This window comes from Dermochelys coriacea, chromosome 25, assembly GCF_009764565.3.
Source record: "Dermochelys coriacea isolate rDerCor1 chromosome 25, rDerCor1.pri.v4, whole genome shotgun sequence".
Lineage (NCBI taxonomy): Eukaryota > Metazoa > Chordata > Testudines > Dermochelyidae > Dermochelys > Dermochelys coriacea.
The window spans coordinates 16,027,044-16,051,616 of NC_050092.1; the positions used below are offsets into that span (position 1 = coordinate 16,027,044).

At 46.6% G+C, this 24,573-nt stretch overlaps 1 protein-coding gene and 1 long non-coding RNA gene across 4 annotated transcripts in view; one reads left to right on the top strand and one right to left on the bottom strand.

The window, feature by feature from the left end:
• The first annotated feature begins 76 nt into the window (after nt 1-76).
• LOC119848221 overlaps nt 77-24,573 on the top strand; it is a 39,353-nt gene continuing 14,856 nt past the window's right edge. The window contains exons 1-2 of one of the 3 annotated variants that reach the window (XR_006277049.1): nt 77-661; nt 17,663-17,974. This is a non-coding gene — a long non-coding RNA (uncharacterized LOC119848221). Of the gene's footprint in view, nt 662-9,442; nt 11,081-17,662; nt 17,986-24,573 lie in introns of those variants that run through there. The other 2 variants (XR_006277050.1, XR_005290216.2) reach the window with 2 other exon arrangements.
• On the bottom strand, nt 4,236-23,781 carry NWD1 (NACHT and WD repeat domain containing 1). The gene is made up of 19 exons (XM_038383666.2): nt 23,698-23,781; nt 22,879-22,995; nt 21,204-21,374; nt 21,026-21,152; nt 19,429-20,707; nt 18,682-18,885; nt 18,327-18,486; nt 17,816-17,933; nt 17,150-17,305; nt 16,384-16,581; nt 13,552-13,674; nt 11,984-12,183; nt 10,389-10,661; nt 9,464-9,554; nt 8,794-8,948; nt 7,687-7,963; nt 6,803-7,359; nt 5,896-6,001; nt 4,236-4,522 (listed from the first exon to the last, which is right to left on the bottom strand). The coding sequence occupies exons 1-19, from the start codon at nt 23,779-23,781 to the stop codon at nt 4,236-4,238; spliced, it is 4,683 nt and encodes a 1,560-aa protein (XP_038239594.2).

Genomic DNA, 24,573 nt, shown 5'->3' on the forward strand with positions numbered 1-24,573 from the left:
CGCGTTCCGAGCGCCTTGCGTCACCACGCGCTGCACGGCTCCGCCAGGGCCGGTCTAGGGGCGGGGCTATCGGGGACAGAGCACGGGTTGGTCGGGACGACTTATTCAGCTGGACCAACTTCCGGCCCCCTGAGGTAGCTTCCGGTGCTGGCATTCAGCCCTGTAGCGTTCACTAGCCCGCGCCGGCGAGAGAGCTGGGCTGAGCTGGGGTACAGCGAGGCGCCGCACTGGGGAGGGAAGCGGATACGTGGAGGCCTGACGTGGCGGTGCTCAGTACAGACGCCTGTGGGGCTGGGGCACAGCGTCTGTTCCTGCAGAAGACGCCATGTCTGTGGTCACTATGGCAACGCTGCCTGTGCAGCGCACTGAGGTGGGAGCCATGACAGCGCCAGTGTAGACAGAAGTTTTCCCAAGGTCCAGCAGAGACCGGAAGAATGAGAGGGAAGACCATGAGCCTTGCTTTGCCTGGACAGCTGCAGCTGCTACGGCCCAGGGGGGCTGCTGAGTGAGCGGGAGAGAGACGTACAGCAGAAGTGGTTGAAAGGAGTGAAAGTGGACGTGAGTTTGCAAAGTGGAATGATTACGGAAAGGACAGGTCAGGGATGGGCTGCGTACAAGGCATCATTGCTAACAGAATAGCAAAAGCATGTAGGGATAAAGGGTAAGTTACACCTTGCACCAAAACGAGTTACACCTTGCAAGGGACATAAAAGGCAACAATAAGAGGTTATTTGAATACATTAGGAGAAAGATGAAGCCCTTTCACATAAAATATAAAAGATTGTGGAAGATTTTTCCCCTAAGGGCAGGGGAAAAGCTGACAGGTATGGGGAGAGTACACGGGGTGGAGACATCCCTTAGGGACGAATCTATTAAATGGGGAACTATAGATAGGAAAGAAATGGGTAAAGTACAGGTAGGAGCTAGTGAAAAACAGTCAAACAGAGTTCTATTGCAATATAACAGATGAAAGCAAGCATCTGAATATTGACAAAATGTACAAGTCCTTATGTACAAATGCTAGAAGTCTAAATATTAAGATGGGTGAATTAGAGTGCCTGGCATTAAATGAGGATATTGATATAGTAGGCATCATGGAAACTTGCTGGAATGAGGATAATCAATGGAACATGGTAATGCCATGGGGAAAAATATATAGGAATGAGAGAGTAGGTTGTCTTGGTGGTACTATATGTAAAAGAAAGCATAGAGTCAAATAAAGTAAAAATCTTAAATGAATCAAATAGTACTTTAGCATCTCAATAGATAGAAATTCCATGCTTGAACTATAAGTGTATAGTACCGATCTCTAAACCAGGCCGGTGACTACAATTGTGAACCGCTCAGGCAGATTAGAGAGATTACAAAGGCAGAAACCACAATAATAATGGGTGATTTCAGCTATCCTCATATTGACTGGGTATACGTCACACTGGGAAAGGATGCAGATATAAAATTTCTAGACACGTTAAATGACTGCTTTTTGGAGCAGCTTCTCCTGAACCAACACTGGGAAAGGTAGTCCTTGATTTAGTCCTACTTAGAATGCAGGATCTGGTCCAAAGGGGGAATATAGCTGAACCTCTCAATAATTGCAACCATGATGTAATAAATGTAATATCCTTGTGGAAGGAAAAATGCCAAAGAAACCCACCACAGGAGCATTTAACTTCAAACGACACAAAAATGAGGAGCTTAGTCACCTACAAGAAAGTTTATGCTTAAATAAATTTGTTAGTCTCTAAGGTGCCACAAGTACTCCTTTTCTTTTTGCCTAATGGGTGTGTGGGGAAACTGTAAACATGATATATCTTGATTTTAGACACAGTCTCACATAAGATTCTCATAAGCAACTAGGGAAATGTGCTCTAAATGAAATTACTATAAGGTGGGTGCACAACTGCTTGAAAGGTTGTACTCAAAGAGTAGTTATCAATGGTTTGTTGTCAAAATGGGGATGTATCTAGTAGGGTCTCACAGGGGTCTGTCCTGGATCTGGTACTATTAAATATTTTCATTAATGACATAATGGAGTGGAGAGTATGCAGATAAAAATTTGCAGGTGACACAAAGCTCGGAGGGGTTGCTAGCACTCTGGAGGATGGGATTAGAATTCAAAAGGAGCCTGACAAATTGGAGAATTGGCCTGAAATCAACAAGATGAAAATCAATAAAGTACTACACTTAGGAATCAGAAATCAAATGCACAACTACAAAATGGGGAATAACTGACTAGACCAGGGGTGGGCAAACTTTTTGGCATGAGGGCCATATCTGGGTATGGAAATTCTATGGCAGGCCATGAGTGCTCACAAAATTGGGGGTTGGGGTGCAGGCTCCAGCTAGGGGTGCGGCCAGAAATGAGGAGTTCAGGGTGTGGGAGGGGTCTCCAGGCTGGGGTTGGGGTGAGGGTTCTGGGGTCGGGCTGAGGATGTGGGGTTGGGAGAGCAGGAGGGTGCTCCGGGCCGGGTCCGAGGGGTTTGGAGGGCGGAGGGGGATCAAAGGTGGTGCATGGGGTTGGGGCATGGGAGGGGTTCAGGCTCTAGTGTGCACTTACCTCAAGCAACTCCTAGAAGCAGCAGCATGTCCCCACTCTGGCTCTTATGCAGAGGCACAGCCAGGCAATTCTGTGCACTGCCCAGTCCGCAGGCGCCACCCCTGCAGTTCCCATTGGCTGGGAACCATGGATCCTATGCATAGAAGCCGGGCGGGGGGGGGAAGACACACGACATGCTACTGCTTCTGGGAGCTGCGCAGAGCGAAGCAAACCCCTGACCCCACTCCCCGGCTGAAGCGGTGCAAGCCCTGCACCCTGCTCTTCAGCGGAAGCTCAAAGGTCGGATTAAAACGTCTGGAGGGCCAGATGTGGCCCCTGGGCTGTAGTTTACCCACCCCTGGTCTAGACAGTAGCACTGCTGAAAAGGATCTGGGGGGATATAGTGAATCACAAACAGAATGGGTCAATAATGTGATGCAATGGCTAATCTAATTTCAGGGTATATTTACAGGAGTATCATATCTAAGACACAGATAATAATACACAAATAATTGTCCCACTCTATTTGACACTGGTGAGGCTTAAGTTGCAGTACTATGTCCAGTTTAGGGTGCCATACTTCAAGAAAAATATGGACAAGTTGTAGAGAGTCCAGAGGAGAGCAACAAAAACGATAAAAGGTTTAGCAAACCTGACCTATGATGGAAGGTTTAAAAAAAAAGCCTAGACATGTTTAGTCTTGAGAAAAGAAGGCTAAGAGGGGGCTGGATAAGTCTTTAAATATGTTAAGGGCTGTTATAAAGAGGACCGTGATCTATTGTTCTCCATGTTCACTGAATGTAAGATAATAAACAATGGGCTTAATCTTCAGCAATGAAGATTTATGCTAGATATTAGGGAAAACTTTCTAACTATAACGGTAGCAAAGCACTGGAATAGTCTTCAAGGGAGGTTGTGGAAGCCCTATCATTGCCTAACCTGTTCTTAAAATCCTCCAAACACCTGTCAGGGATGAATTTGGTTTGCTTAGTCCTACCTCAGTTTAGGGGGGCTGGATTTAGATGATCCCTTCAGGTCCCTTCCAGATCTACATAGAATGGGTGGGCTGCGTGCATTAAGGAATAAAGTTGCATCTTAAAATATTCCTTCCCATTGTTACTAATAAAACTGTAAATTAACAGTGACAGTTGTAAAATTCAAATTTACTTATCATTTATTCTGTTCTTGTCCAATACCATGGGTATTTTAGAGATAATGCCTCTTTTCTGGAAGTCTATTGTACACAGATCTAAAGCTCAAGTCAAGACATGCCAGACAGTTTTTCCTGGCCTTACCCATACCCTTACCCATAGTAGTTATCTCAAATGTTCTTTTATGCAGAAGAGTTGGTAGGTACCACCAGGAGAACGAACAAGTATTAGGGCCCTGATTTGTAGATTCCAGCCAGAAGGGACCATGGTAATCATCTGGTCTGACCTCCTGCATAACACAGAAAATAAACCTTACCTAAAATGATTCCTAGAACATATCGTTTAGAAAAACATCCAATCTTGATTTTGCATCAGGAAAATCAATAGGAATGGGATCAAGACCTCAGAGAACAACACAAGCTGATCTGGGATAAGTGGCAAGATCTCACTCTTAGTCCAGAGTCAGGCTGCTGCAAACCAAATGAAAAATATTCAGCAGGTAAATAGTCTGAGAATCTGTCTGGAACTGCTCAACCACTTCACCAGTTTTACATGATCACACAGTTTTGAGAGAGTTTATTGGTTCGAATCTGGTTTCTGGAGATTTTTCCTCTGTCGTGTTGCTCTCTTGGGTTTGCCTCCTCTTTCTTTCTGGATTTTACTACACATGTTGCCTTGATGTTCTGGAGTGGATTATACTGTGAGTTTATGGATTGTGGGCAGTGGAACCTCTCACGAATTATGTAGCCGAGTCTTGTTGTTGCAACGAACCCATCTGCAGTTGGCATGATTCTGCTAGCAGTTGCATACGCAAATTGAACAGCCAATAGGGCACCTGCAGAAGATCCCCAGAAGGCAAAAGGGAGAAACAAAGGTCAAAACGGACAAAAGGACTTGCAGCTTAGTATATTCCCCTGAAGCATGGGAAAAGGACTTGTAATTTTGCATAACTGGGTACCATTTAGAAGGACAATTTGGACTCAAGAAAATAAGTCACTGATGTTAATGTTAATAATAGTAATAATAATAATGATTTTGTATCAGTAATGTCATTAACTTCCTGTTGGAACTGTATTGATGGTTTTGGTGAGGGAAGCCAGTAAAGGCCTTATCACACTGCCATAAAACTTGCAACTGATCAGGACCAAATGCTTTGTCTTCACTGTATGCAAGAGGAATAGATAGAAAATCTCTCAAAGGCCCACTGGGCTTCTGCCCAGAAAGCATTTTCTTATTACCATGGTGTAAGCTTACAATCAATTTAGATACCAAAAAGCAGTAAATCTGCTACCAGAGGTGTAAAACACACAGTTGTGCAACCCTTTTGCTGGAATCCCTCTGCTCAAATTAGCACCATCCTTTGGGAAAGACTGACAAGTCATACAGCCATCTGGGACAGGATGGTCACAATGATTATGCAAAATGGGCTGAACTGAGTGTGATCACACAAAATAGCATCTGATACAGAGATGTGGCAAGGAAAAAGAACACCCCCCTCCCCCCCCACACACACACTTTTTTTCTTATGCTGAATCTGGTCCTTTTGTACTCCTGGCCTTAGGCTTTGAGGATACTCCTAAAAATGGACTCATGTGGTTGCCTTGTATGAGGAGGTCAAAGGTCTTTCTCTTCTTTCTAAGAGACAGTGCCCTAATCATCTCTGTACATCTGAGAAGGAAATTATAGCCACAGATAATGGTGGCTGGTCAATGTAATAATGTCACTCCCAAAAGAACCACTGTTTGGCCTCTGGGATGGTACGTCCTATTGTGATGTCACAAAAGATAGAAGTATCAGATCAGGCCGTTGTGGAACACAGATATTTGGGAGTGAGGGGGAAGGTGTCAGTGTTCCTCCACACATAATTGTAACCCCTTGTATCCATCTGTGCCTGTCAGTTAACTGTCTTTGGCCAGGAGATGGATCCCAAGTTTTCTGTTCAAACATGCAGTCAAGGAAAAAGAAAAGAAAATGCATCCGATGAAGTGAGCTGTAGCTCATGAAAGCTTATGCTCTAATAAATTTATTAGTCTCTAAGGTGCCACAAGTACTCCTTTTCTTTTTGCAGTCAAGGAAGTCTCTCACCCAAACTGCTAAGTGAAAACTGTTTCCCTTTGCACCACATCAAGGCCATTGGATCTCTGTTTAATAAAGGCAATAAGGTATACAGTCTGCCTTATATTTGCTATAAATCCAGAATTTACTCACCACTTAAAACATCCCAAACTGTAATGGAGTGATCGAATGACCCAGTGTACACATACTTATCATCTTTCGAGAAACAAGCGCACTGAATACCTTTCAAGAAGGAAGTCTTCTAAAAATGGATAAAGGTTTGAATTAGACCACAAATATCTTGTTAAATGCAGGTTGAGACTAGGAAGCCATATGCAATTTAGTGGCTACTTAGCAGCTGTGAGAATTGGGATAAAAATCTAATTAAACCAAGATTTCCACAATAAGGCAGAGTGGTCCTGATAGGGGCACAAAATGCTGCAATACAAACTCCTTTGCTCATAAAGCAATCTACAGCTGTGCAGAAAGGAGGAGGCCCACTGTGATCTCTCAGAAACCTAATTAATCTACAAGTGACAGGGATTGGATGCAGTCTGACTCCACGGTACATCATCAGGTGAAGTCTGAGGTCTATCAGGTGCAGGCAAAAGGCTAAAAATATCAACTCAAGCTCTTCCCTCATTTTTTTTTCTTTACTTGCCTTCACTACTCCTGGCCTGTTTACTCTGTGTTGCTTTTGCTTATTCATTGAATAAAATCCTGCTCTCTTTACATGAAAGTCCTCCAGCTGATGCCAAGAAAGTAAATGTGGTGAGCAGGCTCTGGACCAGAGAGATGTTAAGCATATTAGCTCGCGACTGTGCACTGACAGTGTCTCTGCATACAGCATCAAAATCCTGGATATGAACAAATCAGCATTTCAGGGCATAAAATGGGTACCTAGCTGCCAGACACAGGATTTAGATGTCCTCCTGTATGAAAATTTGGCTTCCTGTGGACTAGTTTTTTTTACTGTATTGGCTTTTCAGATGCATTATTAGCTCATTGAAATAAGTGACTCACAATGTTATGTCCCTATCTCCACCCACCAGGGCAGTACCTTATAATAGCACATTTCATGTTCCCACTGGCAGAGCTCCAAGTCCCAGAGACACTGCAGAGAATCTTCAGAGCCACTTAGTGCCCACTGTTCTCCATGGCTGGTTTCTAAACAGGTGACTTTGCATCTGTGCATTTCCAAAGGAAACACTTTGGAATGAGGGCAGTCGTAAAGGAGCAAGTCCCCACTTGACATGCCATAGAGGACCCGGTAGTTTGCAAGGACAGCCACACTGGAAATCACAGCAGCAGGGATCTGAGTATAAAAGGTATAAATGGGCTTGTCAATCACAGGGCATGGCTCTCCAGGGCTAACATCCAGCACAAGAACTAAGTCGTCATATGCTATAGCTAGCTGCTCTTCCTGCTTGTTGAGTGCCATGTGGTTGATTGGTTTCTGTGACTTCGGGGGTGGGATGCACACCACATCCTGCCTGGAATTAAGTGGAAACACAAGAACCGTTCCAGACACCAGCCCAGTGAAAAGGAGCTTCCTCTGCTCAGCCACCTCTAGACATCTCACTTGGGCAGAGGTGTCCAGTGTGTCACACTCTGCACCTGCAACAGAGAAGGGGTGTCCGTGAGGTTCTCCCTGCTCCAGCTCTAGTCTTTTGGGTTTTCCCATATGTCTTGGTAATTATCTAGACCAAAGAAAAGAACATTTATCAAAGAAAAGAGATTAAAATAATTCATAAATTTACAATCCCTCTCTGCTCAACCCATTCCTTCTGATGCAGTGTGAAGGAACAGAGTTCTTGCAGCATCCCTGGAAGACCAACAAACCCTGGCTCTGTCAGATTGATTATTCATTTTTTTGGAATCATTTTGATTCCCATGCTATGCCAAGTTTTAATTCTTTACAGTGTTTTATAGATTGTCGTTCACCTTTAGTGGAGTCCCAGATGATGACTTGATGTCTCTCTCCGGCTTGAGGGAAGTAGACATAGTTTCCATCATGGGACATTGCAATGCACCCTGTGCGATCTGGGACTGGTGCTAAGGTTTTGTGCTTATGATCATAAGTGAGGTCCCAAACTTTGAGATATGGTGCAATGTGGGAGGCAGATACCAATGTGTGGCCACATAGAGCTAATAGAGTCACTGGTGTTCCCATGCCATCCAAAGTGTCTATCAGCAAACCCTGCTCTGATAAACTCCACACCTGGGAAGAATTAGAAAAAAAACATAGTGGCATTCAGTCAAAATAGTAAGAAAACATAAAATCACTAAATAATCTACCTTTTCCTCTCTCCTACTAAGAGGGGAGGTAGAACAATCAAAGTAAAAATTTATGAAAACAAAGTCAAAGTAACAATACAAGAAACAGTCTCATAAAACAAGAAACAAAGAAGAGAAATCAAGTGTGTCATATACAGAGTGGAGAAAGATGGGAAATGTTCCAAAAGTGACAATATCTTAGAAGCATTTCTGTTCAGTTAATAAACACACAAACCTTTTCTTAAATAAACTTTTATAAAGCACCTTGAGCTGTTCTGCCCATATGATCTCTCTTCTCTGAATGATACTTCATGAGATCCTGCTGACCTCAATTGGGTGGCACCAAGTCTTAGCCTCTTGGAAAGAAATGGTATCTCAGGTACAGAATATTCCCTTTGGACTGCTTCACTCTCACTGTTGGAGGAGAGGGCAGTTTCTGGGGTCTTGGAATTTTAATTATTTTAAAAATAATATCCCTTAATACTATAGTTATAAGCTCTCCCTGGCTTTTTTCTCTCTGAATTTATATACCACTGTCACTCACTTTTCAGTGCCAGAAAAAGAATTAAACAGGAGAGCAGAGTGAGAGCTACACACTACTAGAACTAGAAAAGAGAAGAGAAAGACATTCAGATGGGACAAAAACAGAAACACCACAAATGCATCCACAAGGCAGGTGGTTAGGGATCCTGCTCAGCACCTTACTAGATCCGGCATACAGTTGTGAGCTGGGTCTGCAGGAGGCATTTCTGATGGGAAAGCTTCCCCTCTTACCTGGATAGATTCACCTTGAGAGCCTGTGACAATGATGCTGTTGTCAGGAGAGAAAACAGCTGAGTGCACCACACACTCATGTTCCAGGTCTTCTGCCATGAACCTGTGGAATCCCTTCGAGTTGGCCAGGAACACTCGCACATACACCCCAAAGCCTAAAACAATGGAATGTTAGTTTCTGATTTATTGATCTGGGGAGGAGCTCTTGAAAGCACTCAGAATGATATAGTGCAGACAAGGCCAGATGCACCCAACGAGCATTCAGGGGCTCTAAAATGTTACATATCTCCATCTGCGTTCGTAATCTGTTGGTCCCAGCATGCCATTAAAGTTGCACATTGAGAACTGCTCAGAAACCAAAAGATTGAAATTCTCCCCAGCCGGAGTCCCGACACAAGTCCTGTGCATCACATAAGTCCCACTTACTTTCTTATTATAGGATGTATGTGGTGCATAGATCATGTGCTGGCTCTCTGCACAGGATGAATTTCACCCCATTGCTTTCCAGCCCTTTGAGCATATTAGATTGATAAGAACATGTTAATAATGGGGAAAGACCCCCATCTTGAACCCTGTTTAAGGGACACTTGGTGTATGATACTTAGACTACTGCCATCATCTTTTATAAATCTGCTGAAATCTTTCCCAGGTAATCGGGCTGGAGTTAAACCTGCAGCAAGAAGGAACTCATCTTCTGACACTACCAGAAAGCGAACCCTTCCAGGAAGTTTCTTCATTAAGCTGTTTCCATCAGAGAAGATCTGCAGAAAGAGAAGCAACAGTCAGACACAGCACTGTGGTGGTTAAGCTGCCTCTCTCAGGTTAGAGGAAGGATAATAGGAGGATAGAAACTAAGGTGAATAGAATTTAGTTTGGCCTCTCAATGCTGTACAGCTCCCATGTGTACTGGTATACACAGCACGAGGTCAGAAGGTGTAGGGAGCATGTTTTCTTCATCATGAGGAGAAGAAAGTCCTTTAGAGACCCACCGTATTACTTAGCTCAGCACAAGGCTGAGTGGTGCCTGGAACTGTACTTTGGCTCATTTCACTGGACCTTAGTGGCAGTTTACTAAGGAGACCTTGGTGCAAAGTCTTTCTCCTCCCCGCACACTTTTATTGCTAATAATATTCTACCCATGTCTAACACCTTCTATCCAAGGAGCTCAATGCGCTTTATGAACAAAAAACACCCCAGTGAGGTATATTATCTTCATATTACACATGGCCAAATTGAAGCAGAGAAAGGGGAAATTATTTGCTCAGTCACATAGCACGTTTGTGCCAGAGTCAGGAACAGAACCTAGCTTTGCCGCACTTGGATCTTGCAATCACATTGTCTCTGATGGGTGAGCAAGTGAAGAAAGGACATCATGCTAGAGCATGTCAAATTGGCTGTCTTAGAAACTCCTAGAAACCATGGAAGTGTGAAAACCTATCAGAGAATCTGTATGACAACAAAAGCCTATCAAAGATGCAGGCACCAGCACAGAGCGAAGTGAAACTGAAACGAGAGAATCCAGAAACCCCACAAAGCCAGCATTTCACAGATTTAAATCCCTGAAATGTTATAGCTAGCTAAGCAGAGAGACGCACCATGGCGAGGGAACCCCTGCTAAATCCTACTATCATCTTTCCTTGCTTCTGGATGAGAATGCTGCAAGTTGGTGCTTCTTCCTGTAACCCTGATAGCTGGTGCTTAGACTGGAGTTCTCCCGTGCTGCTGTCCCACAGACTCAGCATTCCTTCTTCAGACACAGTCAAAACCACCTGCCTTGGTTCAAACACTTCAGTGCACAGCCACGCATCTGGGGCCTCACCAGAAATCTGGAAAATATGTTCCGCTGTTTCCAGGTGCCAGGCATTAACCTAGTAAAAAGAAGGATTGGCAGGTGACCTTTGCCGGAGATCTTTTTGTGCAACATTTGCACATATATTGATTCTGGAGTTTAGATACTGACTTAACTTCCCAAATTTCACACTCCAAGGATCTCAAAATATTTTACAAAACCAACATGATTCCTTAGAAGAACTTTCACATGGTTCTTCCTATCACAATCTTGGAGTAACTGCACCTGTGTCCCCCCTCTGTGGTCACAGCCAGGTCTCCTGGTATCACCTGTCTCTGTGTAGCCTTCGGACTGGCTTTTTTTAAGGGTGTATAGCTCCCTGCCTTACACTTTGATATGCCTAGTAAGCCAGTCTACCTAAAGGCCAGTGCCTATGCTTTGCTTTCTCTCTAAGGGCTATGAACAGTGCATTGCCAGCAATTACAAGTTACCACACGGCTCTTTCTAAGCATTTATTCTTAAGGTGAAAGCATTACAGAGAAAACAAAAACAGTAAAAGTTCTTATATGCATGCTAAAAGCTTACCAGCAGTCACCCATCAGTTTTATGGGACCCTAGTAGGTAAAAGTCCTTCTAATCCTTGTGTAAGGGTTGCCCCCCCGTTTGGACAGAAGGTCTTGTCCACTTGCTGGATTAGATAGAAGGCCCAGAATTAGTTTAAACTCAGCCTTTTTATATCAAAAGCCCGTTTCTTTGTCTGTTGATTTCTACAAAACCCAGTGTGAATCAGTATCAGAATCCTTTTGTTGACCTAGCTGCAGTTACACTGGGGGTTAGGTCGACCTAACCATGACAATCAGGGCATGACATTTTTCACATCCCTGTGTGACATAGCTAGGTTGAGCTAATTTTAAAATGTAGATCAGGCCTTGCATTTTATCCAAGCTCCAAACAACCAATTTTTTTCTTCAGTTCCTTGAATGGTTGCTGAAGTCGGGAATCACTGTGCTAGCCAGTGGAAGGGAAGGCATGGGAGCCCCATCATTTAGAACTTTGAAAAGTAGACTGGACAAAGCACGAGAAAATGTCCACCTGGGATATTCTGCATTGGTCCCAGGATTTTGGAGTGGATAGGACCCAGTAGGCTTTTCCATCCAGTAATGTTGGAACAATTTTTATAGTGGGGGTGCTGTAAATCATTGAACAAAGCTGTAAACCCTGTATATGATGGAAACTACTTAAAGCCAGGGGTGCTGCCACACCTCCGGCACCCCTAGTTCTAGCACCCCTGTTTCCATCTCTGTGCTCTATGATTCCCTGATTGTAACTTCTTGTGGTTTCTGCTCAGACTCTTGCCTTCTCTGTGCATTTCACATTATGGGATGGCTTCCAGTTCCATACCTTTGCACCTGATGCTGAATACACAATCCTGTTCCTTTCATCCACATGAAGCTGATATAGATGCTGGTCTCCAGAGTGAGTGTCCTGAATGGAAAACTTCTGTCTTCCAGAGACTAAATTCCAGATGCGTAGAGTGTAATCCATGGCAGCTGAGACAGCGGAAGTACCTTTTCCAAACACTTTCACACATCTCACCTCAGCTACAAAACAGCAGAGAGAAGCATTAGCAAAACGGGGGACCTTGCACACTTCCAGCAATTGGAAGAGTGCCCATATTACCATCAGCTTTGAAACACCTGCTGTGTTTATAGCTCAGGAATGACTGGATGCAAACAGTCAATGCCCTTGTAAGCCCGTGAGAAAATTCTCCAGTGAGGGTCAACTGGGGAGTTAATTGCATTCTACAGCAACATTAGAGGGGGCAGTTTTAATCCATTAAATGGCTCTCAGTTACCACATTCTAAAATCACTTTAATTATGGGCAATCACTTGATCTGTTTAAGGGATGCTGCATGGAACAGGACAGTTTGGCCATAAAATATGGTTGGTGCAGCCGACAGCTTCGAGGTCTGGGTGTTGCTACCACACAGAAGCTGACTGTATAGTACAGCAGTTCTCGAACCGTGGGTCGGGACCAGTGTTCTCTCTAATTTTTTATGTCCATGTGTGGAATGAATTTTGTTATGTGCACCAATATGAAGTTGATGTGTGACACATAACCTTCATATTGGTGCACATAACAAAATTCATGTGGCAGGGGTGGGGTTTCAGGGCTGGGGCAGAGGATTGGGGTGTCGGGGGATGAGGGCTCTGGCTGGGGGTGCGGGCTCTGGGGTGGGGCTGGGGATGAGGGGTTTGGGGTGCAGGAGGGGGCTCAGGGCTGGGGCAGAGGGTTGGTGTAAGGGGAGATGTGGGCTCTGGGGTGGGGCCAGGGATGAGGGGTTGAGGTGCAGGCTGCCTGGGGCTGCGGTGGGGGGAGAGGACTCCCCCCAGCCCTCTCTCGCAGCAGCAGCTCGGGGCCGGGGGAGAGGCATCTGTCCCTAGCTGCGGCAGCTCCGGTGGGACTGGACTGGGCCAAGGGAGGGGCTCCTCTCCCCTGGCCGCGGCAAGTCCAGGGCAGGTCCATGTCATGCCCTGGCGGGCAGGGGCGGCTCTCTCCGCTGCAGTCCTGAGCCCCTGAGTGGGGCTTAATAGGCAGCTGCACAGCTTACAGGGAACTTAGATTGGGACCCCAAAGTGGTTTAGACTTGCTGGGGCCCAGGGCCAAAGCCTGAGCTCCACCGCCCCGGGCCAAAGCCTGAGGGCTTCCGCCCTGGGGTTTAGGGCTCAAGTTACAGGCACTCTGCCTGGGGCTGGAGACCTTTGGCTCCCCCTGCCCAAGCCAGTGGGGCTCAGGCTTTGGCTTTGACCCCCTACCCCACCTGGAGTGACAGAGCTTCGGCGGGCTCAGGCTTCCATCCCGCCTCCTGGGGTCATGTCATAATTTTTGTTTTCAGAAGGGGATCGCAGTGCAATGAAGTTTGAGGACCCCTGGTATAGTACAACCGTGCCCCCTTTAAAAGGCTCACCAGAATGCCCAGTCAAGGTGTGCATCACCTCAATATCCTCCATGATCCACACAACCATCATGCCATCCTGAGATCCTGCCACTAGCACCCTGTGATCAGAACTGAGCTCCAGCACTGTCACACCTGTAATTAGACATACATGGAAGGGGAGTCTGCAGACACAGTAGACAGAGAGGATACAAGTAGAGAACTAGATAAGTTCATGGAGGATAGGTCCATCAATGGCTATTAGCCAGGATGGGCAGGGATGGTGTCCCTAGTCTCTGTTTGCCAGAAGCTGGGAATGGGTAATAGGGGATGGATCACTTGATGACTACCTGTTCTGTTCATTCCCTCTAAGGTACCTGGCATTGTCCATTGTTGGAAGACAGGATACTGGGCTAGATGGACCTTTGGTCTGACCCATCATGGCTGTTCTTATGTTTTTATGTATCCTTTCCCACCTGTGATAGCAGCAAGTCTCTTACTGACCTTGTGTGTGTTATGTGACAAGAGACCAACCAAGCTAGATTAGGTTCCCTCAGACATTTGTGGATCTGTGTTTGTTTATATTGTCAGGTTTCAGAGTAGCAGCCGTGTTAGTCTGTATTCGCAAAAAGAAAAGGAGTACTTGTGGCACCTTAGAGACTAACAAATTTATTAGAGCATAAGCTTTCGTGAGCTACAGCTCACTTGTAGCTCACGAAAGCTTATGCTCTAATAAATTTGTTAGTCTCTAAGGTGCCACAAGTACTCCTTTTCTTTTTGTTTATATTGTGAATACCATTGAGTGGCATCTCTCCCTTGGTGTAGTAAAAGCAGTCAAAAACGGAACCGGTGCTAAATTCAGCATGAAAGTGAACCCTTTAGACCCTTACAATTCCTTTGTGTTACAGGCAGAGGAAATACAGAAACTGTCCCATCCCATAATATATACATTAATGCAGCCTAGCAAAATTCTACTTTACAGGGACATTCATTTTCTTTATTGGGTACTCCGGGGGGCATTCTGCACCAAAAAAATAAAAATTCTGCACATAATATTTCGAAGTTCTGCAAATGTTGTTTATCCAAATAACACTACATAATCACGCCAGTTTCAGTTATTTTTGTAATGTATTTCAAAATACCTGTCAGCAACTATATCTGTAACAATACAGACACACAAAAATTCCACCAGGAGTAGAGAGTTAATCATAGGATCGTAGAAGATTAGAGTTGGAAGAGACCTCAGGAGGTCATCTAGTCCAACCCCCTACTCAAACCACTATGACAACCCAGTTCCTGTTTCTCTGCCCCCTTCCTTCCTCCCTCAGAGCCCAGCGGTGGGGAGGGGGCGAGATTCCCACAACCCCTTCCCCCCAGAGCCCAGCTGCGTGGTCCCCCCCAGCCAATACAACCAAACCCCCTCCACTCCCAGCCCAGTCACAGGTTCTCCCTAGCCCGGATACCTGCACCTCCTCCCCCCAGAGCCCAGCTGCAGGGCCCCCCTCTTGCCCAGATACCTGCCTCCTTTCCCCCCCAGAGCCCAGCCGTTGTCCCCCCAGCCAAGACACCTGCCTCCCTTGGAGCCCAGGGATCCAGAGGGAGAAACAGCCTGATGCTCTGTCCCAGGCTTGCATGAAGTTTCCAGTGCGCAGTCCTCTCCTTCCCTCAAGGCATGCTGGAAACTGCAGCTGTCAGGAACCCTTTAGCTCCCTCCCTGCCCCGCCCCAATGTCTTCTATGTGTGAGCTGGGCTCTGCTGGGTCCAGCGGCCCCTAGTGGCGGCCAGCAGCACTGCAGCCCGTTTATGTGGGGGGGCGGGAAATTCTGCGCGCACAACATTAATTTCTGCAAAATTCTGCATAAGAACGGTCATACTGGGTCAGACCAAAGGTCCATCTAGCCCAGTATCCTGTCTTCTGACAGTGGCCAATGTCAGGTGCCCCAGAGGTAATGAACAGACCTGGTAATCATCAAATGATCCATCCCCTATTGCCCATATCCAGCTTCTGGCAAACAGAGGCTAGGGACACCATCCCTGCCCATCCTGGCTAAGAGCCATTGATGGACCTATCCTCCCTGAGCTTATCTAGTTCTTTTTTTGAATTCCCTCAGCATTCCCCCCAAGATTAATTGGGCAAGCATACTGTAATGAGCTTTATCATCTTCATCTTGGTAAGGGATGAGTGAGTAGATTTTGTGCCTAGGCTAATACACCTCCATGACTGTAGTGAGCTGGTGCATTACTGCACAGTGCAAATTATTCAGAAATCACTAAGTGAGATTAATAAATAGAAACAAACCAAATATGAGTAAGCCTCACAGTATGATAAGCATACAGGAATGTCCTGCAAAGGAGACCTTGGATGAGTGCCCTATGTGGTGCAATACTCACCTCTGCCTATAGAGGGGGGCACAATATCCAATATTTACAGCAATGTTAGTCCCCTACCTGGGGAATGAGGCCCCTGCTGATCCCCACACTCAGAAACAGGTCAGGGACCAGACACCCAACATCAGTTGTTCATGTTACAGGCTAGTCTGAACTTTAATGCCAGTCAGAGTTGCTTGCAGCACCTTCCAGGCTCCATTTGTGTACCCTGGTGTTAGTAATATGCACCATCCTGCCAGCTGGGTCACAGAGAATAACCACTCGGTAAAGTAACCCAACTACCTGAAATTCCCTAGGAGGCCCATGGAAATCCCACCGCATTTCCCAAGTACCAAATAGCAAATGTCAGAGATGCTGTGGGACAAAAGAGAGAAGGGAGAGAGCTCACATGTAGCTCCTATGCTTCTGATCTCATTAAGGTGACACATTTCCATCAGCTCCCTTGAGGAAACTTGATGCCCTGAGAAAAGGCCTTACCTTTTAGAAATCCAGTGATTGTCATCTTAAGAGGCCCACCAGGTGGCTGAAGGAATCCACACAGTGGGACAAGAACAGGATGGGGACAGACATTGAGCCAGCTCAGACACTGCTGGCACAGCTTTCCAATTAGATCAGGATAGGAAAGCATGAAAAAATGCAGCCTGGCCAGCACCTCAGTGTATATAATACTCATTCCTAATAAGGAAAAGACAAAAGGAATTTTAAAAGGTTTCCTAGTATATGGCTGTGAGAGGCCATTGCAATCATTCAATATGGAATTCAGAGCATAGACTACCAGTTTAGAATGAACAGGTGTGAGTTTGCCCTTCCCTGGCTAAGTACTCAGATACTGCAGGGATGGGTGCAGTATAAAAACTTGGATAGATTTAACTGGGTATTGGAGAATTTTCATGGGGGAGGTGGGAATTGTGAATCTATCCCTTTAATTAATGGTAATGCTGCCAGGCGTTTCAGGTGGCTAGTAGATGCTGATAGTGAAGGGAAGGACCCTCTGGGTTGGGTGAACTGCTCTGATCTAATAAACAAGATGTCTGTTGATGAAAGCTAACAACATTCCAAAAAGAAAATTGTGGGTTCCTCCCCAGAGGTCTGGAGATACCTACAGAAGGATTTCATTTTTAGTTGTAATTGCCCAGGAAGGAACTTCCTTTAGGGAGCAAATATTTCAACTTCCCCATAACGGATCTGCCCATGCCCAACTGCAGTTCAAACGTGGACCAGAAGTGGCTCTTACCTACAACACCATCTATATAGTCAAGTGCTGGTTTCAAAAGGAGAAGGGTTTCTTGCATAAGGCGTAGCTCTGGGCAGTTAATACGCTCATTGCACATGGCAAAGTCATTGACAATGCCCGGAATTCCAGTGGCAACAATTTTACAGGTGATCCAGTTCATATTCCCTGCAGAAAAGAGTACTGACCATCAGAGCAGAGAACACTGGGCACAAGGAGGAACCATACAGCCCAGAGGACTGGGGGTCATGCTCCTGGTGATGGTGAGGAGGCTACTCTTGGGGAGGGTCTGAGGCCACTCTCTGGGGAGACTGGGGGCTGTCATTGTTGTGGTTCCTTTTTTAGCCTTTTTTTGAGTGGGTGAATAGTTTTTTAATGTACTGTTTTAAAATGTCTCCTCCTGAGCCTTGGGAAGAGTGGGAGCATGGATTTTTATTTCTCTCAGTGACTGAAGGGTGGATGATGAGGACTCTGAAGTGTCTGGGGTAACAGTTTGTGAGGACAATGTATTTTTCTCTTTCAAAGGTTTCCCTCTCAGTTTGGCTATTGATGCTCAGTTTGGCAGCTCCCAGTGCTTTCAATACAGAAACATTACATGAATTGTGATTCTGCACCTCCCTTGCATGCAGCTGCAGGAATGAAGCATGTTCCCCGTTGAATGTTGTCCCTGGCCCTTACCCAGTACATCTTGCTTTAGCTCCTCAATTCTCCCAGCATTGAGTAAGTGAAAAGGCAGTTCACTTAGCTTCCTCCGATTTGCAACGGTATCAGAGAACCAGAGTGGCTGAGGTGCTACCTGGTAAAGGGAGAAATAGGAGGTGACCAAGGAGAACCCAGGTGATATACAGGTAATGGATTAATTTCACTAATGCCTCCAGTGCTGTAGTATTTGGATTTCAACTCCTAGTGTGACATCTAGCCCTTCCAAGCCACTGCCTGAGGGACATGCTACCTGCAGCAATATTGCAACTGGTCACAGCAGAGCCAGCAGGCAAGTTGATACAGGCCAATTCCCTGTCAAGTGGGGTTACCAGTGGACAAAGTGGTGCAGATAAAACAAAAGCCTCCCAGAAACAATCTGCCCTAATTCCCAGTGCCCTCTGATTCCACCCCCTGCCCTACAGTGTGAGGGCCCAGGCCTCTTGGTCCAGAGCTGCAAGTACCAAGAATGCTTGCTGAGGTGCCTCACCTTCCTGTCAGCATTCAGAGATTTGCCAAGAAGTGGCAGTTTCAGGGACTTCTTCATGCCCCAACTCCAAGTCCCCCTGAAGAAATCTGCCAGGAGCAAGTGACGCTTGGTTTTTTCTTGGGCTGGTAGATAACGATTCTGCACCACTTCAGTAAATTGTCTGGGAGAGGAAAGAAATAGCAGAGACACTGAGATGGGGATCCAGAGAATGGGGTTCCCATGAGCCTCAATCAACACTGATGGGAATGGACAGCAGGGCTAAGACAGGGAGCCCAAGCAGGATCCTCACACAGCCAGTATTGGGACATCCCCCACACAGGAGTTTATGCCTCCTCATCCCGTGTCCCTGCTGTACCTGTGAGCAAGGCCAAGAAGTGCAAAGCCGTCTGCCTGCCTCTCTGCCAAGCACTCTCCAATGTCACGGCGCAGTCGTGCCCACAGCAGAGGAGGAAAGCGCAGGATGCTTTTACATGGAGGAAAGTCATGCTGGTAAATCTCAGAGAGAACCTCATCATCAAGGGACAAGATGTCCTTCATCTCTGCATCTGATAGCCCATTCCTGATTGGGAATGACAGAATGGGGGAGATTAGTCTTCTCCCCCCAACAGTATGCATTGGCCTCCAAAGTGGGAGGGTGAGCAGTATCTTTACTCCACACACACACACACACACACACACACACACACACACACAATATCTTCACTCTCTCTCTCTCTCTCTCTCTCATCTTCACTCTCCAGCTGGCCCCAAACCACCATCCACCAGGAAACCCACTTAGCTGCTGTTCACAGGGACTCCAGCTCTGGGCAAGAAAGAGATGGACAACATGTTCAGCCACCCCAATCTCCACTAGGCATTCTTAGCTAAGAGCTCAAAGCCTGGAAGAGCACAGGAGACCAATTACCCATAGGTCAGACTAGGCAGTGTGGCAGGTAAGAGAAAGGAGCTTGTGCTTCCCAATGCTCATGTAAAGACATTCACAGGCTGCAGAAGCCAAGAGCTGCTGTTGCCTGGAGCTGTGTTTAGCCATTGAGATTCACCCAGGCAAAAGGAGCAGTCAGATGGTACAGGATGCTCCGAAAGGGGATATGGCAGCACTTACCGTGAGGAGGCAATATACCCCAGCGTGTGTGCCACCAGGACTGTGCCATGCAGCTTTTCCAGTCTCCTGCATAGACGGTGCATGGCCTCTTGGGCTGTGGTAGCAATCATCAGTGCTGAAGGCAGAGTGTAGGATGCCCATCTCCTGGCCTCATTGAAGGCCAGCTTGAATAGCAGGGGGTGCCCACCCTCAAGGAAGCTGTGCTGGAGAACAGTCTGCTGAGCTGGGCTCAGCTTCCGTCTCACTGATGCCAACAGCACCGCCAACATCTTCCCACCTTCCTCTCTGGATAATGGACCCACTTCAAAGTAGGCCTCGGGCTCAGGCATGGCCTCTTGGAGAGTTTCCAGAATCCCATGCTCTGCTGGGGAAGTGGAGACAACAATGTGAACCTTTGGGGGGCAGTCTTTAGGCAGCCAGTATAGTCTGTGGGCACCATCAGCAGGGATTAGCTGGTCCACAGAGTCAAAAAACAGCACCAGTGACTGTACACCAAAGTGAGAGACAGTGAAGAGGAGGTTGTGGAAGAACAGGATTAAATCACTGCAAGCCTGTGTTACCTGTACAGGAAGAGGTGGCAAACCAAATGCTAAACACATCTGGAAACAAATATCCCTCAGCAGACTGTGGATTGCGGAGCTGAGCTGGGATGTCCCCAGCAGGCGAATTACCACCACAGTCTCCTGCCCCAGGAGAGTTCGCACCTGCTCAGACAGTTTGCACATCAGGGCTGTCTTTCCACAGCCTGGAGGCCCATAGAGAATGAGGGGTGTGTGGACGTGGTCATCATTCTGTCTGATGCTTTGGAGAATGTTATCCAGTAAGTCTTGCCTCCCACAGAACACTCTGCAACTCTCCAGGCACCGCATCATGTGGTGGCTCAGCTCCTGCAAAAGCCCCTCTGGCTCCTCGCTGTTTTTCCCTCGGTATCGGAGGCTTCTCAGGACCTGGTGATTGGTAGCAGTGATGAACTGTTCACACAGCTCCTTCAGGTACTTGGTATGCCCCTGGTATTGCGGGTTCCCAGGGTGTGCATTCCATGGGACTGTGTGCACTTTGAGATGCTGGGGGTAATAGTTTGCAATTTTTGCCTTGAGGCTATGGAGCAGCTGTTGGGCTTCATTGTCCAGGCTCCCATCTTCCTCTGTATCCAGCAGTTGCATGCTTGTCCCTCCCAGCAGATGTTTGTCAAGGCCCTCAACCTCTCTGAGGAATATGGAAACAGCCAAGTCGATTTCTTGGGTCCTGAGGAGGCCGTGTTCAATCTCCCACTCTGTCTCTACAAAAGTAGGGGGGAGATGTGAAGAACATTTAGGTTCAACAGGGAGCAGAGGAGAAGCCATAGCCTAAATCAGCCCAGCACACTCCTACCCACCCACTCTGCACCTCAAGGACAACTAGCAAGTCAGCACACTCCCACTCACCCACTCTGCACCTCAAGGGCAGCTAGTGAGCCAGCACACTGCCACCTGCCCTGGGGGTGACTCAAAATGGAGTTAAAGGCCCATCTTCTCCTGATTGCCACATAGAAGACAAAACCAGGGTGAAGGGGGAGAGCCCTGCTTGGCTATGGCCATTGTCTCACGTTGGGGCACACCTGATTTGTCATAGCGATGCCTCTGTTCTTGGCTGATGAGTCCGTGCTTCTCTGCTTTCCGGGCTGCCAGGCGCAGAGCTGAGGCCAAGTCTCTCTCCACGCTCCTCCAGACCTCCATATCTTCCTGGTGCTGAGCCTGGTTGGCAGCGGGGTGGCAGTGTGGCAGGTGGTCAGTAATTGGCTGCAGGACATACACAGAAGGAATGGCGTTCTCATCCTTCCAGTACCAAAATGTCAGGAGATGTGTGGCGGTGGGGTCCCCTGTCAGCTGTGCAATCAGGGCCTCAAACTCCTTCTCTTCGATAAGTCGGGGGAGGGGCCGGTGTCCATAGTGATCCCCAAGCAGCCCCTGCAGCAGAGGGACCAGAGAAAGCCTGTAATACTCACCAGCATCATCATCTGTAGGCAAATGGGGGAAACTCATTTCTCCTGGATAAGTAGAAATGAAGGCCTGGGGCCCCAAGAGCTGCACTGGGCTTGTGCCTGCAAGCTGGACAAGGCCTCAGAGGGGAAATTGGGTTGTGGTTGTGGTCCTGAGAGCTGGACTGGGCCCGAGGTCCAGGGAGCTTCGCTGTGTCTGAGGCCCCGACAAATAGATTGGGCCTTGGGCTGAGGTCTGGGGAGCCAGACCCCTAGTGGGAGGCAGTCTGGGCATGGCTGGTTGATTATGAAATTACCTGACTGACACTAGAGGCATTTGCGGAATACAACATGGAGCAGCTAATGGGAGCATCTGAATAGTCAGAGCAGAACATGCTCCTCTGGGGCACATACAGTAACCCAGTGCTAAGGTTCTAATTGACTCTGTCTCTCTGAGACCTGGCTGGCTTTGAATGGAGAAGACTCTTGGGGAAATCAAATGTATTTCGCATAACTGCCTAATGACTTATTTACTCGCACACAGCTCTGGCCACAGCAGGGCCCTCTCTGGGGCCAGGCCCTTACCAGGACGGGGCTCTTGCTAGGGCAGGGCCCTCTCCCTGTTGTTCTGTCCTATCAGCAGCATCTTTTCTTCTCTCTTTCTAAAATCTAACCAACCCCAAACAACAAGGTGGGTATGGCACCAGAACAGGTGGCTGATACTGTAGCCCCAGCTCACCTCCTTTGAAGAAAACAGGACCTGACAGCTCTGAGTATTGTGTTCTGATCAGATCTTTAATACCATGCCTGTCACCACAGTGCTAGGTCACATGAAGGAAGGGCAGCAAGCAGGTCAGGAAAGCAATAGCCATAACATGCAGCCTTCAACTCCTGGAAGGAGGAGTTAGAGGGGCCCCAGTTCCTCCCCATGTGTGGGGAAAAGCAGTGGAACAGACACACTCCTTGCCATGGGAGTATATTTCTGGTTCTTTGCCACATTCTTTCCTGAGAAGATTTTTTTCTGGGCTGTTTAGTTTGCCAGTGAAAGTCACCCAGGCCCTGGGGTGCTGGGCAGGGGATAAAGCTGTTGGAGTGATAGATGGCACTGCCCATTCACCTCTTATTCTGTCTGACTCCTAACTCTGGCTGCTTCTCCAGTACGCACAGTCCTCTTTCCCACAGCCCATTGTCTCCAGTGCTCTAGCCCTGTTCCCTTAACAGCCCATGTGTTCAGAGCTGGCCTGGACATGTGCTGTGTGTGTACTTTTGAGGACCCAACTCCACCTAATTGCTGAAACTTCCCTCTTCTGGTACCTGATGAAATACTTCTAAAGCCTTCTTCCCCCAAGTAATGACAAGCACCCTGATCATCTGTGTGTGTTGCTAAAATACTCCTGAATCTCCACATGAGCTCAGCAAGTTATGGATGTGTGAGGCCAGCCCCACATGTCTTCCTTGGTAGTGGGGTCTGAGCGTGCACCCTTTGTACTTACGATAAAAGTGGGACCCACTGACAGTTTTTGACAGGATTCAATCTCCTCCAGACAGAGTTGTGTGCTCATGTGATCAGTGTCTATAATGTCGCAAACACCCCATCTCAGGTCAATTACCTGCAGAACAGCAAAAAAGCACAGGGATGCTTGAGAATAATTCACAGCATCTTGAAATGACAGTGATATGGAGGGACAAAACTGGCCCATCACTTTATTTTCAAAGATAAAGCTGAAATCAACAAGGCCCATGTGACTTAGTGACTAGAAACTTGGGAGAGGCAGAAAGGCATGTAGTTTCTTACCAGGTATATCTATAAGGAGGCACAAATTTGGGAATTTGAACCATAGGCAGCCTGGCATGTGACTCATACAGTTTTGTTCAAGTCAAGGAAATTTGTTAATCTGAGGGATGTTTGTTACAATATTTGTATGCTACTGCATTATAGGGTATAATAATAATGATCCTCAGCCTTACAACAACCTCTTTTATGCCAAAAGTTCTGCACACATGGTACAGACTGCAATAATTTCAGATACTCCTGAAGTGCATCTACCTCTGGGGTGGAACATAGAACAGTTGTTTATCAGTGTAGAGAAAGTATAGAATAACTTCTCCAATTGAGCCTGGGAGCTGGGAGGTAATGTGAGAATTAGGAGGCCAACATAGCCCTTCCTGAAAACTCCTAAGCCTTTAGGGAGGCTGAGAAGTCAGGGAGTATTTATGGGGCTCACTTTTTTTCCTGCATCTCACACACTTTGATTGCCTGCAGCCAGGTCAGAAAGCATCAGCAATAATCTGTACTACAGCAAATGACTTACTTCAAACATTAAACCGTGCTTCTGACAGAAGGCTTGGACCTCAGGGTATGCTGCCTTAAGCAGGGTCTCTCTCTCTGAAGCCATGTCTGCAAGGAAGAACATAAGAATGGTTATGCTGAGTAAGACCAAAGGTCCATCTAGCCCAGTATCCTGTCTTCTGACAGTGGCCCAAGCCAGGTGCTTCAGAGAGAATGAACAGAACAGGTCATCAGGTGAAAGATTTGTGCAGCACCACAAATAAACGTTAGGAATCTTCTATCTAGTTGTTCATCAACCTACTCATCACCTTTAGGTTTCAGATTTAAAAACCCTGAATACTTGATGAATACTTGTCTAATCTAGCTAGGTTTCATACTCTCCTCATCACAGTACTGTCTGACAGTTAGCACTGTTGTTTCCTGCTGTGTGTGGATTCAGACACACATTACTGCATTGGTTCTGTGAAGTCGTATTTTAAACATTTTCTTCATAAAGTCTAGAAACATAATGACAGGTTTCAGAGTAGCAGCCGTGTTAGCCTGTATCCACAAAAAGAAAAGGAGGACTTCTGGCACCTTAGAGACTAACAAATTTATTTGAGCATAAGCTTTCGTGAGCTACAGCTCACTTCATCGGATGCATTCAGATGAAGTGAGCTGTAGCTCACGAAAGCTTATGCTCAAATAAATGTCAGTCTCTAAGGTGCCACAAGTCCTCCTTTTCTTTTTGTAGAAACATAATGTGGTTTTTGTTTATGTTTTTTTAAATGCAAGCTGAGCAACAGTGGATTTTGAGATAGCTTAGAGCTGTTGAATACCACACAGCAGCCTTGATCTATTACTGATCCAGGACAATGTATTTCTAACCTCTGGATGCATTTCATGGTGGTCAAACCCC

What these genes read in the sequence shown, in the direction of transcription:
- NWD1 (XM_038383666.2), bottom strand. Translation starts at nt 23,781, where the DNA reads ATGGCTTCAGAGAGAGAGACCCTGCTTAAGGCAGCATACCCTGAGGTC. An exon ending in CTCTGAATGCTGACAGGAAG is followed by an intron (nt 17,934 to 18,326) that starts GTGAGGCACCTC and finishes TCCCTTTACCAG; the next exon opens with GTAGCACCTCAGCCACTCTG. An exon ending in CTCAAGGTGAATCTATCCAG is followed by an intron (nt 7,964 to 8,793) that starts GTAAGAGGGGAA and finishes AATTCTTCCCAG; the next exon opens with GTGTGGAGTTTATCAGAGCA.